Source organism: Brassica napus, chromosome C1 (assembly GCF_020379485.1).
Source record: "Brassica napus cultivar Da-Ae chromosome C1, Da-Ae, whole genome shotgun sequence".
NCBI lineage: Eukaryota > Viridiplantae > Streptophyta > Magnoliopsida > Brassicales > Brassicaceae > Brassica > Brassica napus.
This window is the reverse complement of record NC_063444.1, coordinates 48140829-48162909: the sequence shown is the minus strand read 5'-3', so window position 1 is coordinate 48162909 and position 22081 is coordinate 48140829. Positions and strand designations below refer to the sequence as shown.

The 22081-nt window shown below is 38.5% G+C and overlaps 1 protein-coding gene, 1 long non-coding RNA gene and 1 other non-coding gene across 3 annotated transcripts; 2 read left to right on the top strand and 1 right to left on the bottom strand.

The window, feature by feature from the left end:
- Positions 1-837: 837 nt before the first annotated feature.
- LOC125580351 (receptor-like protein 43) lies at positions 838-2393 on the top strand. Its single transcript, XM_048744712.1, has 2 exons — positions 838-2034; positions 2128-2393. Exons 1-2 carry the CDS (start codon positions 838-840, stop codon positions 2197-2199), a joined length of 1269 nt encoding a protein of 422 aa, XP_048600669.1. The 3' UTR covers positions 2200-2393.
- Positions 2394-4804: 2411 nt separating this feature from the next.
- On the top strand, positions 4805-12320 carry LOC125580356. Its single transcript, XR_007318098.1, has 5 exons — positions 4805-6052; positions 6154-6237; positions 6866-8084; positions 8186-8269; positions 8910-12320. It is a non-coding gene; the product is annotated as an uncharacterized LOC125580356 (long non-coding RNA).
- A 1761-nt stretch (positions 12321-14081) lies between these two features.
- On the bottom strand, positions 14082-14188 carry LOC125581106. The gene has a single exon (XR_007318817.1). It is a non-coding gene; the product is annotated as a small nucleolar RNA R71 (small nucleolar RNA).
- Between the last annotated feature and the right edge of the window lie 7893 nt (positions 14189-22081).

Sequence of the window (22081 nt, the reverse complement as noted above, 5' to 3'; positions counted from 1 at the left end):
TCAAAAAAAAAATATAACACAATTTTGACGCTGAAACCGTTAATCTTAGAATCAACAAATGCGTAGATGCAAAGTTATTGAAATTCAATATTCTTTTACGTCAGAGGTTCACTTCACTACTACCAAGTACTATACACACAACAACAAATTATTCAAAAAAACAAAACAAAATATATTAATATATCATATATACTACATAACACACTAAAAATAACAAGTAATGCTCTTAACAAATAAAAACGACAACAAAATTATATTATCCAAAAAATCATGTTTTTGGCAATAATAAAACAATATTCCGTGGGATGGTTAGTTATAAACCTAAGCAAAATAAGATTTTCTTACGTCTTCTTTGGTGTGGACAAAAACAGTGAATACCATTTCTCTTATATTTTCACAAACCTTGTCCGACTACGCCTTTCCCACTACAATGCACAAGGTCCAATTGACATTAGTATCTTCTCGCATCTAAAGTGGCTCGAAGTTCTTGACCTATTCTATTTGAACACGACCACTACGATTGACTTGAATGATATCTTGTCATATTTTAAGTGGCTCCGTTGGTTGGATCTCTCAGGCAACCATGTTTCAGCCACAAACAAGAGTCCAGTTTCAGATCTCCCTTTGTTGTATAAGTTGCACTTGTCAGGCTGCAGTATCACCGAGTTTCCAGAGTTTGTAAAATCGCAAAATATAGAGAGGTTAGACATTTCCAACAATAAAATCAAAGGACAAGTGCCCGGATGGTTATGGACGCTATCAAATCTGTATTACCTGGATATTTCGAACAACTCTTTCACCGGCTTCAAAAATGCAAAGAAACATGGGCTATCTTTAATGACCTTGTTAGCCTCGAACAATAATTTCACGGGAAATATTCCCGCTTTCATATGCAGATGGCGTAATCTTAGCACTCTTGATTTATCGAAAAACAACTTCATTGGTTCAATCCCTCGTTGTCTGGGAATTAATCTCAAGTATACTCTTAGAGATCTAAACCTTCGTCAAAATCGTCTTCAAGGACGTCTTCCAGAGAATATATTTGGAAGATTAAGAACACTTGACGTCGGTCATAACCAACTGACGGGAAAACTTCCAAGATCTTTGATACGGTTCTCTAGTCTTGAAGTTTTGAACGTGGAAAGCAACATGATCAATGATACGTTTCCCTTCTGGCTGCGTTCTCTACCAGAGCTAAAAATTCTTGTATTACGCTCCAATGCCTTCCATGGACTGATGCATCAAACTTCGTTCCCTAAGTTGCAAATCATCGACATATCGCACAACCACTTCAATGGAGCTTTGCCATCAGACTACTTTGTGAAGTGGATTGCTATGTCATCACTTGGGACGGTATCTGATCAGCCGGACGAAATGTACATGGGATATTACTATTACCAAGATTCAATGGTGTTGATGAATAAAGGTTTAGAGGTGGAGCTTGTACGTATCCTAAAAATTTTCAGAGCACTTGACTTTTCAGGAAACAAATTTGAAGGAGAGATCCCAAGGTCCATAGGTCAATTGAAAGAGCTTCATGTGCTCAACTTTTCGAACAATGCTTTCACTGGCCACATCCCTTCATCTCTAGGAAACCTGACAGCTCTTGAGTCACTCGATGTTTCCCAAAACCAGCTTTCAGGAGAAATTCCTCAAGAGCTAGGGAGCCTCTCATTCCTTTCATACATGAACTTCTCTCATAACCAGCTTTCTGGTCTAGTACCTGGAGGCACCCAGTTTCGAAGGCAGAACTGCACTTCATTTGAGGGTAACATGGGACTTTCTGGCCCTTCTCTTGACGAAATTTGCAGAGATATTCACGCGTCAACACCACATGAAACGCCGGAATCAGAGGAGGAAGAAGAAGAAGAGGAAGAGGTGTTGACTTGGATAACAGCTGTAAAGGGAGTCATACCTGGTATTGCCTTTGGATGGGTGATTGGATACATACTTGTTTACTACAAACCAGAGTGGTTCATGAACCATTTTGTCCAAAGCAGCGAAGATGCAGCAGCAACACAACTCATTAAAGAGGTAATATTCCAGTTTTAAATCAACTTGTTAGCAGACATTTGAAGAAACAAAAAAATTATAATAATCACCTGGATAAACCTTTTTGTTGTATAGGTCTTTGATAACTTACCTGAAGAATCTGAAAGAAGAAATCCAAAGCAACCACCATGTCCAAATCTGGATTAGTGAAGATTTGGGTTATTGTTTCTGGTATAGCTTGGTGTGTGTTGTCCTCTCTGTTTTTACGTTTTTAGCAAACTTCTTTGTTTCTCTGTAATTTAACATCAATTGCTTAGACGTGACCAGAGCAACAAACAGACGATCCAGATTAACACTATAAGCACCACATGAGTTCAGAAAAGGATATACATACTATACGTGGATATTTCGATTTTCATATTAGTGAGACACAGAAATAGATAGCAAAACTAGATTTGCAAATATTTTATCAAAAGAATCCATTTGCTTCAAAAGCACATCTTTTTTATTGTCAACAAGCAAACCTTATATTTACAAAGTCAAGTTTGATTTAACAAACGAAAAGTCATGTTTTGTTTATTGTTTTTTTTTTCTTCTTCTGGTGATTGGTATATAGATGAGTAGAAGAAAAGGAAGAGAAATAGATAGTGAAAAGGGACGGCGGTGGTGATGGGCTTTCTCATTCTCTCAATTATCTTGTCAAATGTCTTTGTTTTCTCCATACCCACACTCCCTTGTTTCTAATGCAACCTGCGATTTATTTGTTTAAATACGTACTAGGTGGATGTCCGCGGTTTCACTGAATGTTTTGTAATAATATATTTATTATAATTTTTCAAATTAAAATATGTTTTTATCATTATGTGTTTTTGTTAAATATTTTTCTAAGAATAATTGTTTCAGAAAGATAAATATGGCTATTTTAAAATTTTTTCAAATTTTGTATTGATAATTGTACTAAAATTAGTTATGTATAATATTCATGATTAAGTTTTTAATAAAATTACTTAAGTTTTGAAAATATATAATACTGAAACTTTTTATAATATTTTATATAGTTTAGAAATACTTGATTGCTACAATGATTTTATGAAGAATTATATATATTATATAAATCACATATTTAATAACCATAAATGGTTTTGTGCAATATATTTAGGTCGTTTGGATACTGATAAAAGTATTTCTAAAATTAATTTTCGTACTCGTAAAATAAAGAAAATTTGAAAATCCATTAACAAATCAAATTATAATATATTTTTCTCAAACTCTATATATGATCGACACCTAAGAAAAAATAAATTAAGTGATTTATCTTTTAATATAAAATGAAATTTAAAAATATATTTTATAAATTAATTTATAAGCTTGTATAAATAAATTAAAACATCTTATCATAATTTAAAACATATGATAAGTCAAGATAAATAATTTTATAAACGTATTTATAATTTTATAAATGATTTATAAATCATATATGGATTTTATTAGATATTAATAGTCATTATAATACTTTATATACAAATATAAGGCCATATAAAAATATAAGGCTTTATATAAAAATATAAAATCATTATATCGATTTTAATAAAAAATTTGTTTACTATTTTATGTCGTTTATAAATATATAAAAATTGATCAAACATTATTACTCTTTCTGTAGTTTCAACAATTAGTTACCATAAATAATTATTTGTAATATTATGTAGATTGTTTGGGAAGTGATATTAACTCTTTGTGGACTTATTTTTTCTTTTAAATCTAATTAAAATAAATAAAAAATAAATAGAAATTAAAAATTATCAACAATAAATTTATTACAGTTTTTTAGGATTTTATAAATTTATAAATGATCGACACATAACCAAAAATATCTTAAATGAATTCTTAATTAAGCTTGTATAAATAAATTAAAACCTCTTATCATAATTTAAAACATATGACAAGCCAAGATAAATAATTTTATAAACGTATTTATAATTTTATAAATGATTTATAAATCATGTATGGATTTTATTAAATATTAATAGTTATTATAATACTTTATATACAAATATAAGGCCATATACAAATATAAGACTTTATATAAGAATATAAAATCATTATATCGATTTTAATAAAAAAATTGTTTACTATTTTATGTAGTTGATCAAACATTATTACTCTTTCTATAGTTTCAACAATTAGTTACTATAAATAATTATTTGTAATATTATGTAGATTGTTTGGCAAGTGATATTAACTGTTTATAAACTTATTTTTTAAAAATATAATAAAATAAATAGAAATTAAAAATTATCGATAATCAATTTATAACATTTTTTAAAGATTTTATAAATGATCGACAAATAACCAAAAATCTTTTAAATGACTTTTCAATTAATATATAGTAAGGTATATAACTTTGGATTTAAGTTCTTTCATTAATATATAGTAGGATATATAACTTTGGATTTAAGCTCTTATAAAAAATGATCAATTTATTTCTCTTTTTATAATTTTGACAATTAGTTACCATAAATAATTATTTGTAATATTATGTAAATTATTTGGCAATTGATATTAATTGGTTATATACTTACCTTTTCTTTTTAGATCTAATTAAAATAAATAAAAATGAAAAATCATGGACCAATCAAATTATAACAATTTTGTAAGAGTTCACCTATGATCGATATGTAAGCAAAAATCAGTAAAATGACTTTTCAATTAATATATAGTAGGATAGGATATTATCTAAATTAATAATAACCCAAAAATATATATATATATATATGCTCAATTTAATTTGTTTTAGCGATCATCGTCTACTTTATAAGAAAATTCTTCTTTGATCAATATGAAATCTATTTTATATTTTCCTTGGCTGACTTTTCATCTAATCTCAAAGTCTTGCTTCTCTTTGTTTCAATGTCCAAATATCTAAAAAGAGACATTCAACTGTCTGGCCATGTTCACTCTATCTCTAGTACGCTATCCTTTGATTTTTCAACATTATATTTAAACATTTTCAATCTATAACTCTATTTTTCTCTTCGAATTAGAATAACTCTATAATAGAATTGATTTATACTATGGTAATATTCTATTTTAGAGTGAAAAATAGTACGATAAACAAAAAAGAATATTCCATTTATAGATTAAACCAATTATTTTAATCTATATAAAGTGAAATATAGAATATGGTTGAAACTTTTTTACTTCAAATTTTATTTTATAGTGAAAAAAATATAATGGGATTGGAGTTGCCCTTGAAGCTCAACACCACAATCTCGAACATAAACCAGTATATGATCATGATTTATGACCTACGAGCTTGGACTTAAACACACGAGCCAATCATGTAGGCAATGAAAAGGTCAAGCCAACACAAATGATGGCCCATCCCTTGTCCCATTGTGTTCCTGTAACGACCGTGACCCAGGTTTCTTAACCGGTTTGGTTTGTGTAATTATTATTATTATTATTATTAAACCAAAGCTTTTTTTTAAGTCGTGCGTGTGTGTATTTAAAATGAATCAAGACCCTATTAATTTTATTTGGTCGAGAGTGGAGCCGCCTTATCATATGATCATCTCGTCCTTCTCTCTTTGGTATCTTCTTCTCCATGCACCATTTCTCATCTCCTCCCGAGCTCACTTCCCTGTTAGTCTCTTCTGCTCCTTCATTATCATTCATGTGTTGGTGTGAAAGGAGAGATCATCTTTATTGTGTTCGTGTGTTGACGTTGGAGGATACGAGACGCGCCGTTCACCATCAATCACCACCGGATCCATTGTAGCTGATTCCTATGGAACAATCGTAGCTCTTGCTCTTGTTGGTGTCATGTAGCAGAGCTGAGACGTGGGGAGAGACGAGTGATGTCGGCGTTGTCGCTTCTCATCATCATGACGCCGATCCACACCACCACCATACCAGCCGTGAACTAGTGGACGAGTATGCCATGCTACCGGAGAGCCGCGGCGTGTCACCGGCGATAGTACATCATGGAGTCTCAGATCCATAACCGTGAGCCTTGCCGTGAGGTTGAGTGGTCTTTATCCACTTACTTGTGCAACAAGTAATCTTATGTTATAAACCCTAGATTAATTATATTTTAATTATGTCTTATTGTTTTGCTTATATTCTTTTCTGATCTGGTGTGTTGTTGGCGGGATGAAGATCCATGGCGAAACCTTAGCTTTCTTGGTGATCAAGTTATGTCATTGTTTTCCGATCTGATTCCGGTTCTAGATATTGGCTAAGGTGAGGGTCTATACCGTAAATCCCGTACCAGTGTAGAATTCTCTCTATCGTAGTTTAGATTTTGAATCATGATACGTCTGTTTGAATTGAGTCTGTTTGAGTCTTGATTGTTAGTTAGTTCATTCAGAACTAGGGGTCTAGAGGATTCAACCGTTGATTTGATTGTGTGATGTTAAAATATGCGATATATATATGTATGTATAAATAGTTATGAGTAGGGACTATGTGAGTGGGCGGGGGTCCAGAGATGTCTGGACTAGCGACGCAGCTTTGGTGGGCGGGGGCTCAGAGACGTCTGGGCTAGCGACACAGATTGTGTGGGGCGTGGGTGCAGAGACGTTTGCATTCGACGCAGCATTGGAGGGCGGGGGTACAGAGACAGACTGTACTAGCGACGCAACATATGTATATATATCCGTATGAAGAGATGCGGGGTGTATGGACTAGCTATATGCTATCATCGCATTGTTTGTGTTGTGTGATGCTTTAGGCATCTTGTTTGTTCATGTTAGAGCTAAACTTCCATAGTGGAAGTTCTATTTACTCAAGTCAGTGGTTTGCGTGTTTAGCATCCCATACCTCACGGAGTAACTCCCCTGTTGCTTACCCCTCTTTCTTCCCCTTGCAGGTGAGCATGACAACTAGTTGGATATGTGGACGGATTGGTGTCTTGGGATCGTTGTATTTTATTTCGGTTTTAATTAACTTTTCGATTTAAGGTACTTGGTTTTAAATTGTAAACTTGTATTTATTTGGAAATTATTTGATTAAAAGGTTCGACATTTTATTTGATTTTATAAATCGGTTTAATTCGATATTTTACCGTAAGTAACACGCCGTTCTCCATATAGGAGGTTACGGGTGTTACAATTTGGTATCAGAGCGGAGTTCCGTCCCGGCTCTGACCCGGGACGGCGATTTATGGGACTCGGATTTCAGCGGTTTTCAATGTTATGTTTGGGGATTGGGAGTTTTTTGGGGGAAAAAAAATGACGCCGTTCTGTCCTATATCATTCGGTTAGTTCTTAGCGTTTCTAACTCTTTTATTTATTTTTTTTGTACGAGAAGACCAAATTTCTATTCGTTTCCATTATTCTCCCATCTCTTGTTCTTTTTTATATTATAGTCGTTGAAGTTCTTTTCGGGTTCCATCGAGAATTCGGGAGGAATTCCGATTAAGTGGGGAAGAATTGTAACGACCGTGACCCAGGTTTCTTTAACCGGTTTGGTTTGTGTAATTATTATTATTATTATTATTAAACCAAAGCTTTTTTTTAAGTCGTGCGTGTGTGTATTTAAAATGAATCAAAACCCTATCAATTTTATTTGGTCGAGAGTGGAGCCGCCTTATCATATGATCATCTCGTCCTTCTCTCTTTGGTATCTTCTTCTCCATGCACCATTTCTCATCTCCTCCCGAGCTCACTTCCCTGTTAGTCTCTTCTGCTCCTTCATTATCATTCATGTGTTGGTGTGAAAGGAGAGATCATCTTTATTGTGTTCGTGTGTTGACGTTGGAGGATACGAGACGCGCCGTTCACCATCAATCACCACCGGATCCATTGTAGCTGATTCCTATGGAACAATCGTAGCTCTTGCTCTTGTTGGTGTCATGTAGCAGAGCTGAGACGTGGGGAGAGACGAGTGATGTCGGCGTTGTCGCTTCTCATCATCATGACGCCGATCCACACCACCACCATACCAGCCGTGAACTAGTGGACGAGTATGCCATGCTACCGGAGAGCAGCGGCGTGTCACCGGCGATAGTACATCATGGAGTCTCAGATCCATAACCGTGAGCCTTGCCGTGAGGTTGAGTGGTCTTTATCCACTTACTTGTGCAACAAGTAATCTTATGTTATAAACCCTAGATTAATTATATTTTAATTATGTCTTATTGTTTTGCTTATATTCTTTTCTGATCTGGTGTGTTGTTGGCGGGATGAAGATCCATGGCGAAACCTTAGCTTTCTTGGTGATCAAGTTATGTCATTGTTTTCCGATCTGATTCCGGTTCTAGATATTGGCTAAGGTGAGGGTCTATTCCGTAAATCCCGTACCAGTGTAGAATTCTCTCTATCGTAGTTTAGATTTTGAATCATGATCCGTCTGTTTGAATTGAGTCTGTTTGAGTCTTGATTGTTAGTTAGTTCATTCATTGTAAACTGGAACTAGGGGTCTAGAGGATTCAACCGTTGATTTGATTGTGTGATGTTAAGATATGCGATATATATATATGTATGTATACATAGTTATGAGTAGGGACTATGTGAGTGGGCGGGGGTCCAGAGATGTCTGGACTAGCGACGCAGCTTTGGTGGGCGGGGGCTCAGAGACGTCTGGGCTAGCGACGCAGATTGTGTGGGGCGTGGGTGCAGAGACGTTTGCATTCGACGCAGCTTTGGAGGGCGGGGGTACAGAGACATACTGTACTAGCGACGCAACATATGTATATATATCCGTATGAGGAGATGCGAGGTGTATGGACTAGCTATATGCTATCATCGCATTGTTTGTGTTGTGTGATGCTTTAGGCATCTTGTTTGTTCATGTTAGAGCTAAATTTTCATAGTGGGAGTTCTATTTACTCAAGTCAGTGGTTTGCGTGTTTAGCATCCCATACCTCACGGAGTAACTCCCCTGTTGCTCACCCCTCTTTCTTCCCCTTGCAGGTGAGCATGACAACTAGTTGGATATGTGGACGGATTGGTGTCTTGGGATCGTTGTATTTTATTTCGGTTTTAATTAACTTTTCGATTTAAGGTACTTGGTTTTAAATTGTAAACTCGTATTTATTTGGAAATTATTTGATTAAAAGGTTCGACATTTTATTTGATTTTATAAATCGGTTTAATTCGATATTTTACGGTAAGTTACACGCCGTTCTCCATATAGGAGGTTACGGGTGTTACAGTTCCCTTCTGAAGTCGCTAATGTATCAATCCGATTATGCAAAATCACATGCTTACCTCCTCATTTGTGAAAGCAACTCAGATTAACTTCAAAAGTCAACCACCTTATGAAAAATAAGAAAGATAAGGTGAACTGTAAATTGGGCTCGCCCTATATTCATTTGTTCATTTATTGTTTATGGACGTATGGAATGACCATATCCATTAAGGACCAAATCCATAATAAACCATATAAGAAAATTTTATATATCAATTTATAAGCCTATAAATACAAATACAAGTTTATAAGACTAAAATTCATCTATAAATCCATAAGTACAACAAAACATAAGTTCAAAAGACCATATAAGTAGTACAACTTCACACATAATTTCATAACTCATAAGATTTTGCGGAAATTTTTGTTGTTACGGTTTTGGCAGGAAATTTATATTGTAGTTTTGGTGAAAAAACTCAATTTTATGATTTTGGCAGAAAACTTGATTTTCGTGTTTGTTTCCAAAAAAAACTTGATTTTGGAGAAAAACTCAATTTTGCGAGTTTGGCATAAAAACTTTATTTTGCAATTTTTGCAGAAAACTCAATATTAAGATTTTAGTGGGAAAATTCGATTTTCCGAGTTTGACGGAAAAACTCGATTTTGTGGTTTCGGCGGATAAATTTGATTAGGCGGTTTTGGCGGGAAAACTTGATTTTACGGCTTAGCGGGAAAATTTGATTTCACGTTTTTGGTGGAAAATTTTGATTTGACATTTTTGGCGGGAAAACTTGATTTTACGGTTTTGGCGGAAAACTCGATATTAAGATTTTAGTGGAAATTTTGATTTTGCTATTTTGGCGGGAAACTCGATTTTACGGTTTTAGCAGAAAAATTTGATCTTGCGGTTTTGCCAGAAAATTTGATTTTGCGGGTTTGCCGGAAAAATTCGATATTGCGTTTTTGGAGGGAAATTTGATTTTACGGTTTTGGCGGAAACTTGATTTTATGAGTTTTTGTGGAAAATCGATTTTGCAGTTTTAGTGGGAAATTTGATTTTGCGGTTTTGGTGAAAAACTTGATTTTACGGTTTTTGTGGAAAACTCAGTTTTGCGGTTTTGGTGGAAATACTCGATATTTAGATTTTAGAAGAAAAAATTCAATTTTGATATTTTGACGGGATAACTTGAATAAGAAACCTTAGCTTTTTGTGACCATTGGACTGACCGCGTCCACAGAGTCCAAATCCACTAACGCCCATGATAGGCCTTGTTAGGTCTATGTCCTTGCCAGTTTTGGACCAAGGGCCATGACAAGTAAAGTAACGTGTTTTCGATGCAGAACTTCTCTGTAAGTCAGGTCTACTTAGGAGAGCACATTCTAATGTCAGCCCCCAATTCAACCAAACACAAAACATTGATAGATATGCTTCTGCGGTTTTCCTTTTGAGGCTCAATAGAGCCTCATGTGTCAAGGCTCGTGTCCATCAGGTCACAAGATTCTTGTCCTGGAGATTCCAGATTGAGGCAAAGTCACGTAAGCAAACAGCCAAATGAAAAGCTTGGTGGGTTTGATCATTTCCAAAAGTGAATTAAGGAAGAACATGAATTACTGTGATGCTGTAAGACCTGATTACGCAAAAGATTAAATTGCAGATCGCATAAGGAGAAAAGAGAGCTTTCACCACTCTGAATTGCTTGCTACCAATGTACATGTTGATATGTCAGATTACTACAAGACTCTTTGGATCTGCATGCGTTGTCGATACACAAAACATCATACATTAGCTCTGTTCTTTTGGCTGACGCTGCCGCAGCGGCCAACAATTCAGAAAATACGCTACATAATAGACTCATCTTTTCTTTTACTGTTGTTAAAATGAATGCTAAGAATACAAGATTACTATCTGGTGCGGGTAAACAAGTATTACTCAAGTCGGTTCTCACCGCTATTCCCGCCTACGCTATGTCATGTTTCAAACTCCCAACCTCTCTATGAAAGAAAATCCAATCTCTATTAACGAGGTTTTGGTGGGATTCAAAACCCAATGTTAGGAAGTGGTGTTGGATAGCCTGGTCTAAGCTCACCCTACCGAAGAACTTGGGTGGATTAGGCTTCCGAGACATCGAGTGTTTCAATCAGGCCCTACTGGCTAAGATAACCTGGCGGCTTATCCGAGAACCGCAATCACTCCTGGCTCAAACCCTTTTGGGAAAGTATTGCCAGTCGTCCTCCCTCCGTGAGTGTAACTGCCCCACGTCTGCGTCGCACAGATGGAGAGGGATTATTTAGGGCCGTGACCTTCTTCAGCTGGGACTGGGATGGAGCGTCGGAAATGGGTCCCAGATCAAGGTGTGGTCTGAACCATGGCTGGCCTCTTCAGAACCTCTAACACCTATAGGACCTCCTCCCTCTATAGAGAGCCAAGATTTACGAGTCTCAGACCATATGCACCCAGACACTATGGAGTGGAACGTCATGGCTATACGACAACACTTGCCTCTTTATGAGGACCGGATTCTCCAGATTATTCCTAGCTCCTTCAAAAAACATGATGAACTTGTTTGGCTTCCAGATGCTTCAGGCTTGTACAACTCTAAATCAGGATATGAGTTGGCCAGGAAGTCACTCCATACCCCTGTGACAGCTGAGTATCCCTGGCGCAAATGCATATGGAACCTAAACACTGCTCCTAAGATTCAATCTTTCCTATGGAGCGCTTTGAATGGAGCACTACCGGTGGGACATACCCTATTGATAAGAGGGCTACAGGCCGAGTCAAGATGCAAGCGGTGCGGGGAAACTGAAACCCCACTCCACCTATTCTTTTCCTGTCCCTTTGCTGCCCGCATTTGGGAGAAAGTCCCTGCCCTGTTGATATTCCGTGTTTTTAACGGTTTTAAACTCGTTTTGGAGCAATTAAATGGTCGGTTTTAATTAATGTTTTGGTCTATTTGATGCGTTTTGGTGTTCGTAAGTGTAATATGCAGGTTACTAGATAGCTTGAAAGAAAAGAACGCATTCGGGATTTATTCAGAAGCAAGATAGACCGAACAATTGACCGAATGAAGTATTGATCGCACAGGACGTGGGATCGACCGATCCGGTCAATGTAAATCGACCGATCTTATGCTTTCATGCACTAGATCGACCGATCCGGTATATGTGGATCGACCGATCTAAGGCTCTACGGGCTCCACACCCACAAACGAGCTTTTCACTCCTTTTTACCCACTCCCCTCAATAATTCAGAAAAAAACTCGACCTTTGAGACTCAGAAAAGACCAGGGGCGACCAAGGAGGAGATTTACAAGTTCTAGAGAGAAGATTTGAGTGTTTTGTACTTGTTTTGGTGTGATTTGTGAAGATTTGTAAAGGAGTTCATCTCAAAACCATTTGGAGAAGATCTTCTGAACCTTTACTCTGTTTTAATACAATCTTATCATGTTTTCTTCATCAAAATCGTTTTGTTCTTGCTTAGTTATGTGTGAGTAGTCATCTAGTTGGGTTTAGGGGTTCTCATAGGGGATTTCTTGATGTTTTGATCCATAAAACGTGTGTAGACTAAGGGATTACGTTTTGGTTCTTCATCTAATGGATTTCTTACTGCTTGAACTGAATTGATCACTTAGTTCATGATTTCAGATTGTTTGATGCACCGAAAGTGATTGTTTGAACTTCCGAAAATACTTTAGATGAGCAAAGTGTCCTTAACCCTCGGAAGTTGATGTTATTGCGCTTTGTGAACATATTGAACCTGTTCTTAATGCTTGTTTAGAAATTGAAACTCAGCGGAAGTTAGTGTGGAGATTTCTATAACATAGAGAATTAGCGCTACGGAAGTAGGTTAATTCTAATATCGTGTTTGAGTTCTAGACGGTTCTTAATATATCCCTGTGTCTTCCATTAATTGTATCTTGATTAAAAAGAAATCCCTGAGAATTCCCAATGCCCAACGTTTGTTTTAAAATAGTTTTCAAATCGTTTAAATCATCTTTTTACATGCTTGTTTATGTTTTGTGACACCTAAGAAAATTAAATAAAAACCATCAAAAATATATCTTGATTCGCTGTAGCTATTAACTTGTCTGCAACTCTACGTGTGATCATCGGTCCCTGTGGATTCGATCCCGCATTACTACTGCGTACTTTACTGTGCACTTGCAGTTAGATAATCGGGTTAAAACTCGAGACATCAAGTTTTTGGCGCCGTTGCCGGGGACCATTTGGTCACCCTAGAGTTAATGATCAGTTTAAGACTATAGCATTTTCTTTATTTTGTCTAATGTTTCTGTCTTTCTCTTTCTGTTTGTGTTTTCAGGTGAATGAGCGGATTTCATACTAGAAGCAAAGGATCATCGAATTTAATACCTTTGGAGTTAGAGCTCGGCCGCCTAGAGAGACAAGTGAAAAAGAAAAGACTTGAGTCCGCTGAAGAGGTTGAAATGGCTGAACACCAAGAAGACCAATTTCAGGACAACCCGCAAAATCCAATTCCTGTAGATGGACGAGAAGGCAACAATGCTGGTGATAATCAGCAGGCTGGTGTAGCTGCAAGACAACAGGCTGGAGACTATGGCATGCCTAGGATGACGCTTGCACATTATGATACACCAGATGCATTCTATGCCGATCGTTCTGGGATTCGCCCACCTCCCATTGAGAGAAGAGACTTTGAGATCAAGACTGGTCTCATTAATTTGGTGGAGAAAAATCCGTTTCATGGAAACCCGTCTGAGGACCCGATGTATCACTTGGAGCATTTTGAGCGAGTCTGTGACACCAGCAGACATAATGGAGTTCCTCAAGGCGCTTTGAAATGCAGGTTGTTCCCGTTTTCCTTAGCTGATAAAGCTATCAGATGGTTAAAGTCCATCCCTCCAGGATCTCTTACTACATGGGAAGAGACAAGAGCTGCTTTTCTACAGCATTTCTTCACCAAGTCAAGGTCCACATATCTGAGAAGCAGAATTGGAAGCTTTCAGCAACTTGATTCAGAAAGCTTTCATGAGGCTTGGGAGCGTTTCAAGGAGTACACACAGGACTGCCCTCACCATGGCTACACTGATGTGAGTTTGCTGAACATTTTCTATAATGGAGTTCATGAAGAGAGTCAAGATGCCATGGACACAGCAAGTAATGGTGATTTCATGACCAAGACTGTTGAAGAAGCTTACACCTTGTTGAACAACCTGTCATCCAGCAAAGCAAACCGCAAGTCAAGGTTTGATACCAGCCAGAAGGGTGTTGGTTATGAATCCAAGAAGATAGATGAGTTGAATGCCAAGATTGAGATGCTTCTCAAGAGAGATCAGAAATCTGTGAAATTTGTGGAGGAGCAAGGCTATCGTTCCTCACAAGAAGCTGTTGGTGATGATTCAAGTGATATGCAGGCTGATGTGAACTACATTGGTGGTCAAGGAAACTACAACAGAGGCTACAATCAGAACCTTGGGTGGAATCAAAATCAGCAAAATAATCTGTCTTACCGGAGCAACAATGTGGAGAATCCACAACATCAGTCCTACCCTCAGGCAGGAAACAGGCAGAACCAGAATCAGAACCAGAGTGTGTTCAACCAAGGATTTCAGAACAGAAATCAATATCAGGGGAACAACTCGGGCAACTCAGGATTTCAGCAAAGGCAGCAGTACAACAACTATCAGAATCAAGGAAATGCCTCTTCGTCACAGCCTTCTCAGGATAACGAAATTAAGAAGATGCTGCAAATGGTGCTAGAAGGTCAGAAGAATAGCACTGCAGAGATAAACACCAAGGTGGATAACATGTATGGAGAGCTTAATGGGAAGTTCGAAGCTTTGAACACCCATTTGAAAGTTTTGGAAAAGCAAGTTGCTCAAACCGCCTCCAGCAGCAGAACAGCACCTGGATTTCTACCAGGGAAGTCAGAGACGAATCCCAAGGAGTTTGTGAATGCTATAACACTTAGGAGTGGAAAAACGATTGAGGAATCGAAAGAGAAAGAGATCGACCGATCTCAAGAACAGATCGACCGATCCAAGGGGAAGGAGATCGACCGATCCGGTCCATCTGGATCGACCGATCCCGTGTCGACGAAGCCAAATTCCTCTGAACCTGAAGAGGTGTATGTGGCGCCTCCTGCTTATGTTCCTAAGGCTCCATACCCATCCAGACCAAGGCAGAAGATCAAAGAACGTGAGTACGAGAAGCTAAAGAACCTTGTTGGGGAGTTACATGTGAGATTGCCATTTGTTGAAGCGGTGAAGATGGTACCTTCTCTTAAAAGGTACATGAAGGAGATTCTTACCGATAAGATGAGCCTAGAGCGGGGTGTGTTGATGCTCAATGAGGAGTGTAGCGCAGTTCTACAAAATGTCATGCCTAAAAAGCGTGAAGATCCCGGAGCATTTGTTCTACCATGCCGCATTGGATCACTTACTTTTGAGAAGAGTCTCTGCGATCTGGGTTCAGGAGTGAGCCTAATGCCTTTCTCTGTCTCTGAGAGGCTAGGCATGACGAACTACAAACCTACAAGGATCTCCTTGGTCCTTGCTGACCGATCAGTGCGAAGACCAGTCGGTGTACTAGAGAACATCCCTGTTGGTGTTGGAAAGGGATACGTGCTTACCGATTTTGTAGTTCTGGAGCTGGAAGAGGAACCTAAAGATCCTCTCATTTTGGGCAGACCGTTTTTAGCTACTGCTGGAGCCATGATTGATGTACAGAATGGGCATATAGACTTACGTCTAGGAGACATGGCGATGAGATACAATGTGGAGAAGGTGCTGAAAAATCCGACTATTGATGGACAGACTTTCTGGGTTGATACATTGACTGAACTGGTGGAGGAAATGGATGAAGAGTTGCACACTGATGATCCTCTACAAGTCGCATTGACCCAAAAGGAGAGTGAGTTCGGGTTCATGAACCAAGAAGTGGTTGGATTTTCTGAGATTTTGGATTCAGCCTCACCGATTGAGAAGCATGTCGCCTATGTCAGCCTTGAAGACTCAGGCACCGATAAAACCGTCAAACCGTCATCCTCCCAACCAGATTGGAGTGAGGAGAATGCTCCAAAGGTGGAACTTAAAGCCCTCCCAGCTGGGCTGAGGTATGCATTCTTGGGACCGAATTCCACATATCCTGTTATTATTTGTGCTAACCTGAATAATGTGGAGACCGCTTTGCTTCTTTCAAAATTGCGAAAGTATAGAAAAGCATTGGGGTACTCTTTGGATGATATTACAGGTATTTCTCCAGATCTTTGCATGCACAAGATTCACTTGGAGGATGAGTCAAAGACGTCCATAGAGCACCAGCGAAGACTGAATCCCAAACTGATGGAAGTTGTGAAAAAGGAGATTCTAAAGCTGTTGAGTGCAGGGGTGATCTACCCAATTTCAGACAGTACTTGGGTGAGCCCGGTTCATGTGGTTCCTAAGAAGGGTGGCATCACTGTCATCACAAATGAGAAGGATGAGCTGATTCCTACCAGAACAGTCACAGGGCATAGGATGTGCATTGACTACAGGAAGCTAAACTCAGCCACAAGGAAGGACCACTTCCCACTTCCTTTCATTGACCAGATGCTGGAAAGACTAGCCAACCACCCCTACTACTGTTTTCTCGATGGCTACTCCGGGTTCTTTCAGATACCCATTCATCCAGACGACCAAGAGAAGACAACATTCACCTGCCCATACGGTACTTTTGCCTACAGGAGAATGCCTTTCGGATTGTGCAATGCTCCTGCCACTTTCCAGAGATGCATGATGTCGATCTTTACTGATCTTATTGAGGACATTATGGAGGTTTTTATGGACGATTTCTCAGTCTACGGTTCTTCATTTAGCGACTGCCTTGCTAATCTGTGCAAGGTGCTGGAAAGATGTGAGGAGAAGAACTTGGTGTTAAATTGGGAGAAGTGTCATTTCATGGTGAAAGATGGCATTGTTTTGGGTCACAGGATATCAGAGCAGGGTATCGAGGTTGACAAAGCAAAGATTGAAGTTATGACCAGCCTACAGCCTCCCAGGACAGTGAGGGATATTCGGAGTTTTCTGGGACATGCCGGTTTCTACAGGAGGTTTATCAAAGACTTCTCTATGATAGCGAGGCCACTCACCCGTCTGCTGTGCAAAGAAGCGAAGTTTGTTTTTGATGCTGACTGCCTCGCTGCGTTTCAGATTCTCAAGAAGTCTCTAGTCAGTGCTCCCATTGTGCAGCCACCAGATTGGGACTTGCCATTTGAAATAATGTGTGACGCAAGTGATTACGCGATTGGAGCTGTTTTGGGGCAGAGAAAAGACAAGAAACTCCATGTGATCTATTATGCCAGCCGAACGCTTGATGATGCTCAAATCAAGTATGCTACCACTGAGAAGGAGTTGCTGGCAGTAGTTTATGCTTTCGAGAAGTTCAGGTCCTATTTGGTGGGCTCGAAAGTAATTGTGCACACAGATCATGCAGCCTTGAAGTACCTGATGACGAAAAAAGATGCTAAACCGAGACTCTTAAGGTGGATCTTACTCCTACAGGAGTTTGATATTGAGATCAGAGACAAGAGAGGAGCAGAAAATGGAGTGGCAGATCATCTTTCCCGAATGAGAGTGGAAGCTGAAACACCACTGGATGATACATTACCCGAGGAGAATGTCTATGTGATCACCTTGCTGGAGGATGAGTATTTGGATCAGGCTGATTGTTGTGCCATGAGACAAATTCAGGATGATCTCCCATGGTTTGCAGACTTTGCAAACTACCTATGTGCTGGAATTGAACCACCGAACCTGAAGGGATATGAGAGGAAGAAGTTCATGAGAGATGTGAACCACTATTACTGGGATGATCCCTTCCTCTACAAGAGATGCTCAGATGGTTTATTCAGGAGATGCGTTCTGGAGAATGAGATGCAAGGGATTCTTTTCCACTGCCACAGCTCAGAATACGCAGGCCATTTTGCAACATTCAAGACGGTTTCTAAGGTCCTGCAGGCTGGTTACTGGTGGCCTACACTTTTCAGAGACGCCCATGAGTTTGTCTCAAAGTGTGATGCATGTCAGCGGAAGGGTAACATCAGTAAGAGAAATGAGATGCCCCAAAATTTCATCCTTGAAGTTGAAGTTTTTGATGTATGGGGAATTGATTTTATGGGCCCTTTCCCATCTTCTTATGGAAATGAGTACATCTTGGTTGCGGTTGATTATGTCTCCAAGTGGGTGGAAGCAGTAGCCAGCAAGACAAATGACTCTAGTGTTGTCAAGAAAATGTTCAAGACAGTCATTTTTCCAAGATTCGGGATCCCGAGAGTGGTTATTAGTGATGGAGGCTCTCACTTCATCAACAAGACGTTCAATAAACTGCTGAAGAAACATGGAGTAAAGCATAAGGTAGCTACACCTTATCATCCTCAGACAAGTGGGCAGGTTGAAATATCGAACCGAGAAATCAAGGGGATTTTGGAGAAGGCTGTAGGCAAAACAAGGAAAGACTGGGCTGTGAAGCTTGATGACGCCTTATGGGCGTATAGAACCGCCTACAAGACTCCCTTGGGCACCACTCCTTTTAATCTGGTCTATGGAAAGTCTTGTCACCTACCTGTGGAATTGGAGTACAGTGGTTTTTGGGCAACGAAGTTGATGAACTTCGACATTAAAACCAAACTTCGACATTAAAACCGCAGCAGAAAGGAGGATGGTTCAGTTGAACGAGCTGGACGAGATTCGGTTGAACGCCTATGAGAACACCAAAATCTACAAGGAAAGAACTAAGGCATGGCATGACAGAAAGATAATCCCGAGAGACTTCGCTGCTGGAGACAAAGTCCTTCTGTTCAACTCTAGACTCAAGCTATTTCCTGGAAAGCTTAAGTCTCGTTGGTCCGGACCTTTCACTATCACAGAGGTTAGACCTTATGGAGCTGTTGTCTTGGAAGACAATGGGAGGAAATTCACCGTCAATGGGCAGAGGCTAAAACCTTACTTCACAGATGCAAAACCCGAAGAAGGACCAACATTCCTTTAACGGAACCCGATCTCGCCTAAGGACAACAAAATAGTCAGGCTCGCGACTTTAAACAAGCGCTGACTGGGAGGCAACCCACATGGTTTGATTTTCTTTCTCTTTTGTGATTATGTTTTCTTGTGTGAATTGATTTTTGGTTGTGTTTTTAGATGATTTTTAGGCATGTATCACGATCAGGCATAGATCGATCCGAAAGAAACAGAACGGCGATCCAGGTAAGGGATCGGTCGATCCGGTATACGCAGATCGGTCGATCCGTTCATAAGATCGGTCGATCGTAAGAGTACGGATCGGTCGATCTCAGGTAAGTCTTGCCCGGTTTGATTTCACTCAATTTAAACCGGAAAACACCCACAAAAGATCCCACTCGCGAAAATCAGATCAAAACACTCATAATTTCATCTTCCTCTCCTCTCAAACTCTCTCAAACCTCTAAAGAACATGCAAATCGATTTTCATCATATCTCAACCGATTTTTGTAATTCTTGGTGCTAAACTCATTAGTTTTTCAAGCTCTATCCATTTCTACCATCAGTTTTCATCAAGACACAGGTATGACTCTCTAATTTTAGAATCAAAAATCGCCCTAGGGTTGGATTTAGGGGAATCTACGAATTCTAAATGGAATAGCATCTAGGATGGTTTATTTGTGATGATTATACTCATGGGTTACCTAGATTGCCAATTTGTAGGATGAATTGCAATTTTGCCAAAAAAAAAAAAAAAAAAAAAAAAAAAAAAGAGTTCATGTTTATATCTCATTCAGTATATTTGATTTAGACATTTTATTTTTATTTTATGTACTAGAGATGATGCTTTGTTTAAATTTGGGGTTAGAGTTTGAGATTTGTTGGGTTTTGATCATTTGAGACTTGAGCAGTTCGAAAACATGGTTATCAATATACTCGGTCTCTCCAGCGATTTTGCATAATGTTTTGCATTTTTTTTTGTTATCGCTGATACCCACAAACACTTGAGCCTCACCTAATTAAACACTAAAACAGCCTCCCATACACCGAGCCCGTTATACCTGATGGAGATATCTTTGGTGGAAAGGTCAAGCCCTTTTTAATGAATGTAAAGAGTTGATTACTTGAAACTGAGACTTGCAGGTCTGAAATATGGGAAGGTTTGCGAGGTCTTGGTATGGATTTGGAATGAAAGCCTTGACAGTCTCTGATTCAAGTGGTTAGCGAAATCACAAGGTAAGGTCTACTGAGGGTTAGTGAGCTCCCAAATTTTAATCCTCTTTACTTGAGGACAAGCAAAGATTCAAGTCTGGGGGAGTTGATATTCCGTGTTTTTAACGGTTTTAAACTCGTTTTGGAGCAATTAAATGGTCGGTTTTAATTAATGTTTTGGTCTATTTGATGCATTTTGGTGTTCTTAAGTGTAATATGCAGGTTACTAGATAGCTTGAAAGAAAAGAACGCATTCGGGATTTATTCAGAAGCAAGATATACCGAACAATGGACCGAATGAAGTATTGATCGCACAGGACGTGGGATCGACCGATCCGGTCAATGTAAATCGACCGATCTTATGCTTTCATGCACTAGATCGACCGATCCGGTATATGTGGATCGACCGATCTAAGGCTCTACGGGCTCCACACGCACAAACGAGCTTTTCACTCCTTTTTACCCACTCCCCTCAATAATTCAGAAAAAAACTCGACCTTTGAGACTCAGAAAAGACCAGGGGCGACCAAGGAGGAGATTTACAAGTTCTAGAGAGAAGATTTGAGTGTTTTGTACTTGTTTTGGTGTGATTTGTGAAGATTTGTAAAGGAGTTCATCTCAAAACCATTTGGAGAAGATCTTCTGAACCTTTACTCTGTTTTAATACAATCTTATCATGTTTTCTTCATCAAAATCGTTTTGTTCTTGCTTAGTTATGTGTGAGTAGTCATCTAGTTGGGTTTAGGGGTTCTCATAGGGGATTTCTTGATGTTTTGATCCATAAAACGTGTGTAGACTAAGGGATTACGTTTTGGTTCTTCATCTAATGGATTTCTTACTGCTTGAACTGAATTGATCACTTAGTTCATGATTTCAGATTGTTTGATGCACCGAAAGTGATTGTTTGAACTTCCGAAAATACTTTAGATGAGCAAAGTGTCCTTAACCCTCGGAAGTTGATGTTATTGCGCTTTGTGAACATATTGAACCTGTTCTTAATGCTTGTTTAGAAATTGAAACTCAGCGGAAGTTAGTGTGGAGATTTCTATAACATAGAGAATTAGCGCTACGGAAGTAGGTTAATTCTAATATCGTGTTTGAGTTCTAGACGGTTCTTAATATATCCCTGTGTCTTCCATTAATTGTATCTTGATTAAAAAGAAATCCCTGAGAATTCCCAATGCCCAACGTTTGTTTTAAAATAGTTTTCAAATCGTTTAAATCATCTTTTTACATGCTTGTTTATGTTTTGTGACACCTAAGAAAATTAAATAAGAACCATCAAAAATATATCTTGATTCGCTGTAGCTATTAACTTGTCTGCAACTCTACGTGTGATCATCGGTCCCTGTGGATTCGATCCCGCATTACTACTGCGTACTTTACTGTGCACTTGCAGTTAGATAATCGGGTTAAAACTCGAGACATCACCTGTGCAAGCCTAATGCAGGCTCTGTTTCGACAATGAGAGAGCTCCTGATTAGTAACACCAGAATGATCAATCTTCCTCCTACTCAGTGCCGGTCCGGACTTATCAGGCGCCTAAAGCGTACTTAAAAAATATGCCCTTTAAATATATTATTTTTACTATATTTTAAAATAATTAATAAAATGTTATTATATATTATTAAAATTATTTTTTTTTAAATGAAGAAAATATGAACAAATATTTCATGAATTTTTAATTTTATTTTTTGAAAAAAATCATTTATCAGCATCGAATGTAGAAACAAACTTGGAATATGAAGAATTGATCATTTGAGTTTTTA

Bases quoted from the DNA above. Each gene is read 5' to 3' on its own strand.
- LOC125580351 (XM_048744712.1), top strand. From the start codon at position 838: ATGACCTTGTTAGCCTCGAACAATAATTTCACGGGAAATATTCCCGCT. The intron at 2,035-2,127 runs GTAATATTCCAG...TTTGTTGTATAG, and splicing joins CAACACAACTCATTAAAGAG to GTCTTTGATAACTTACCTGA.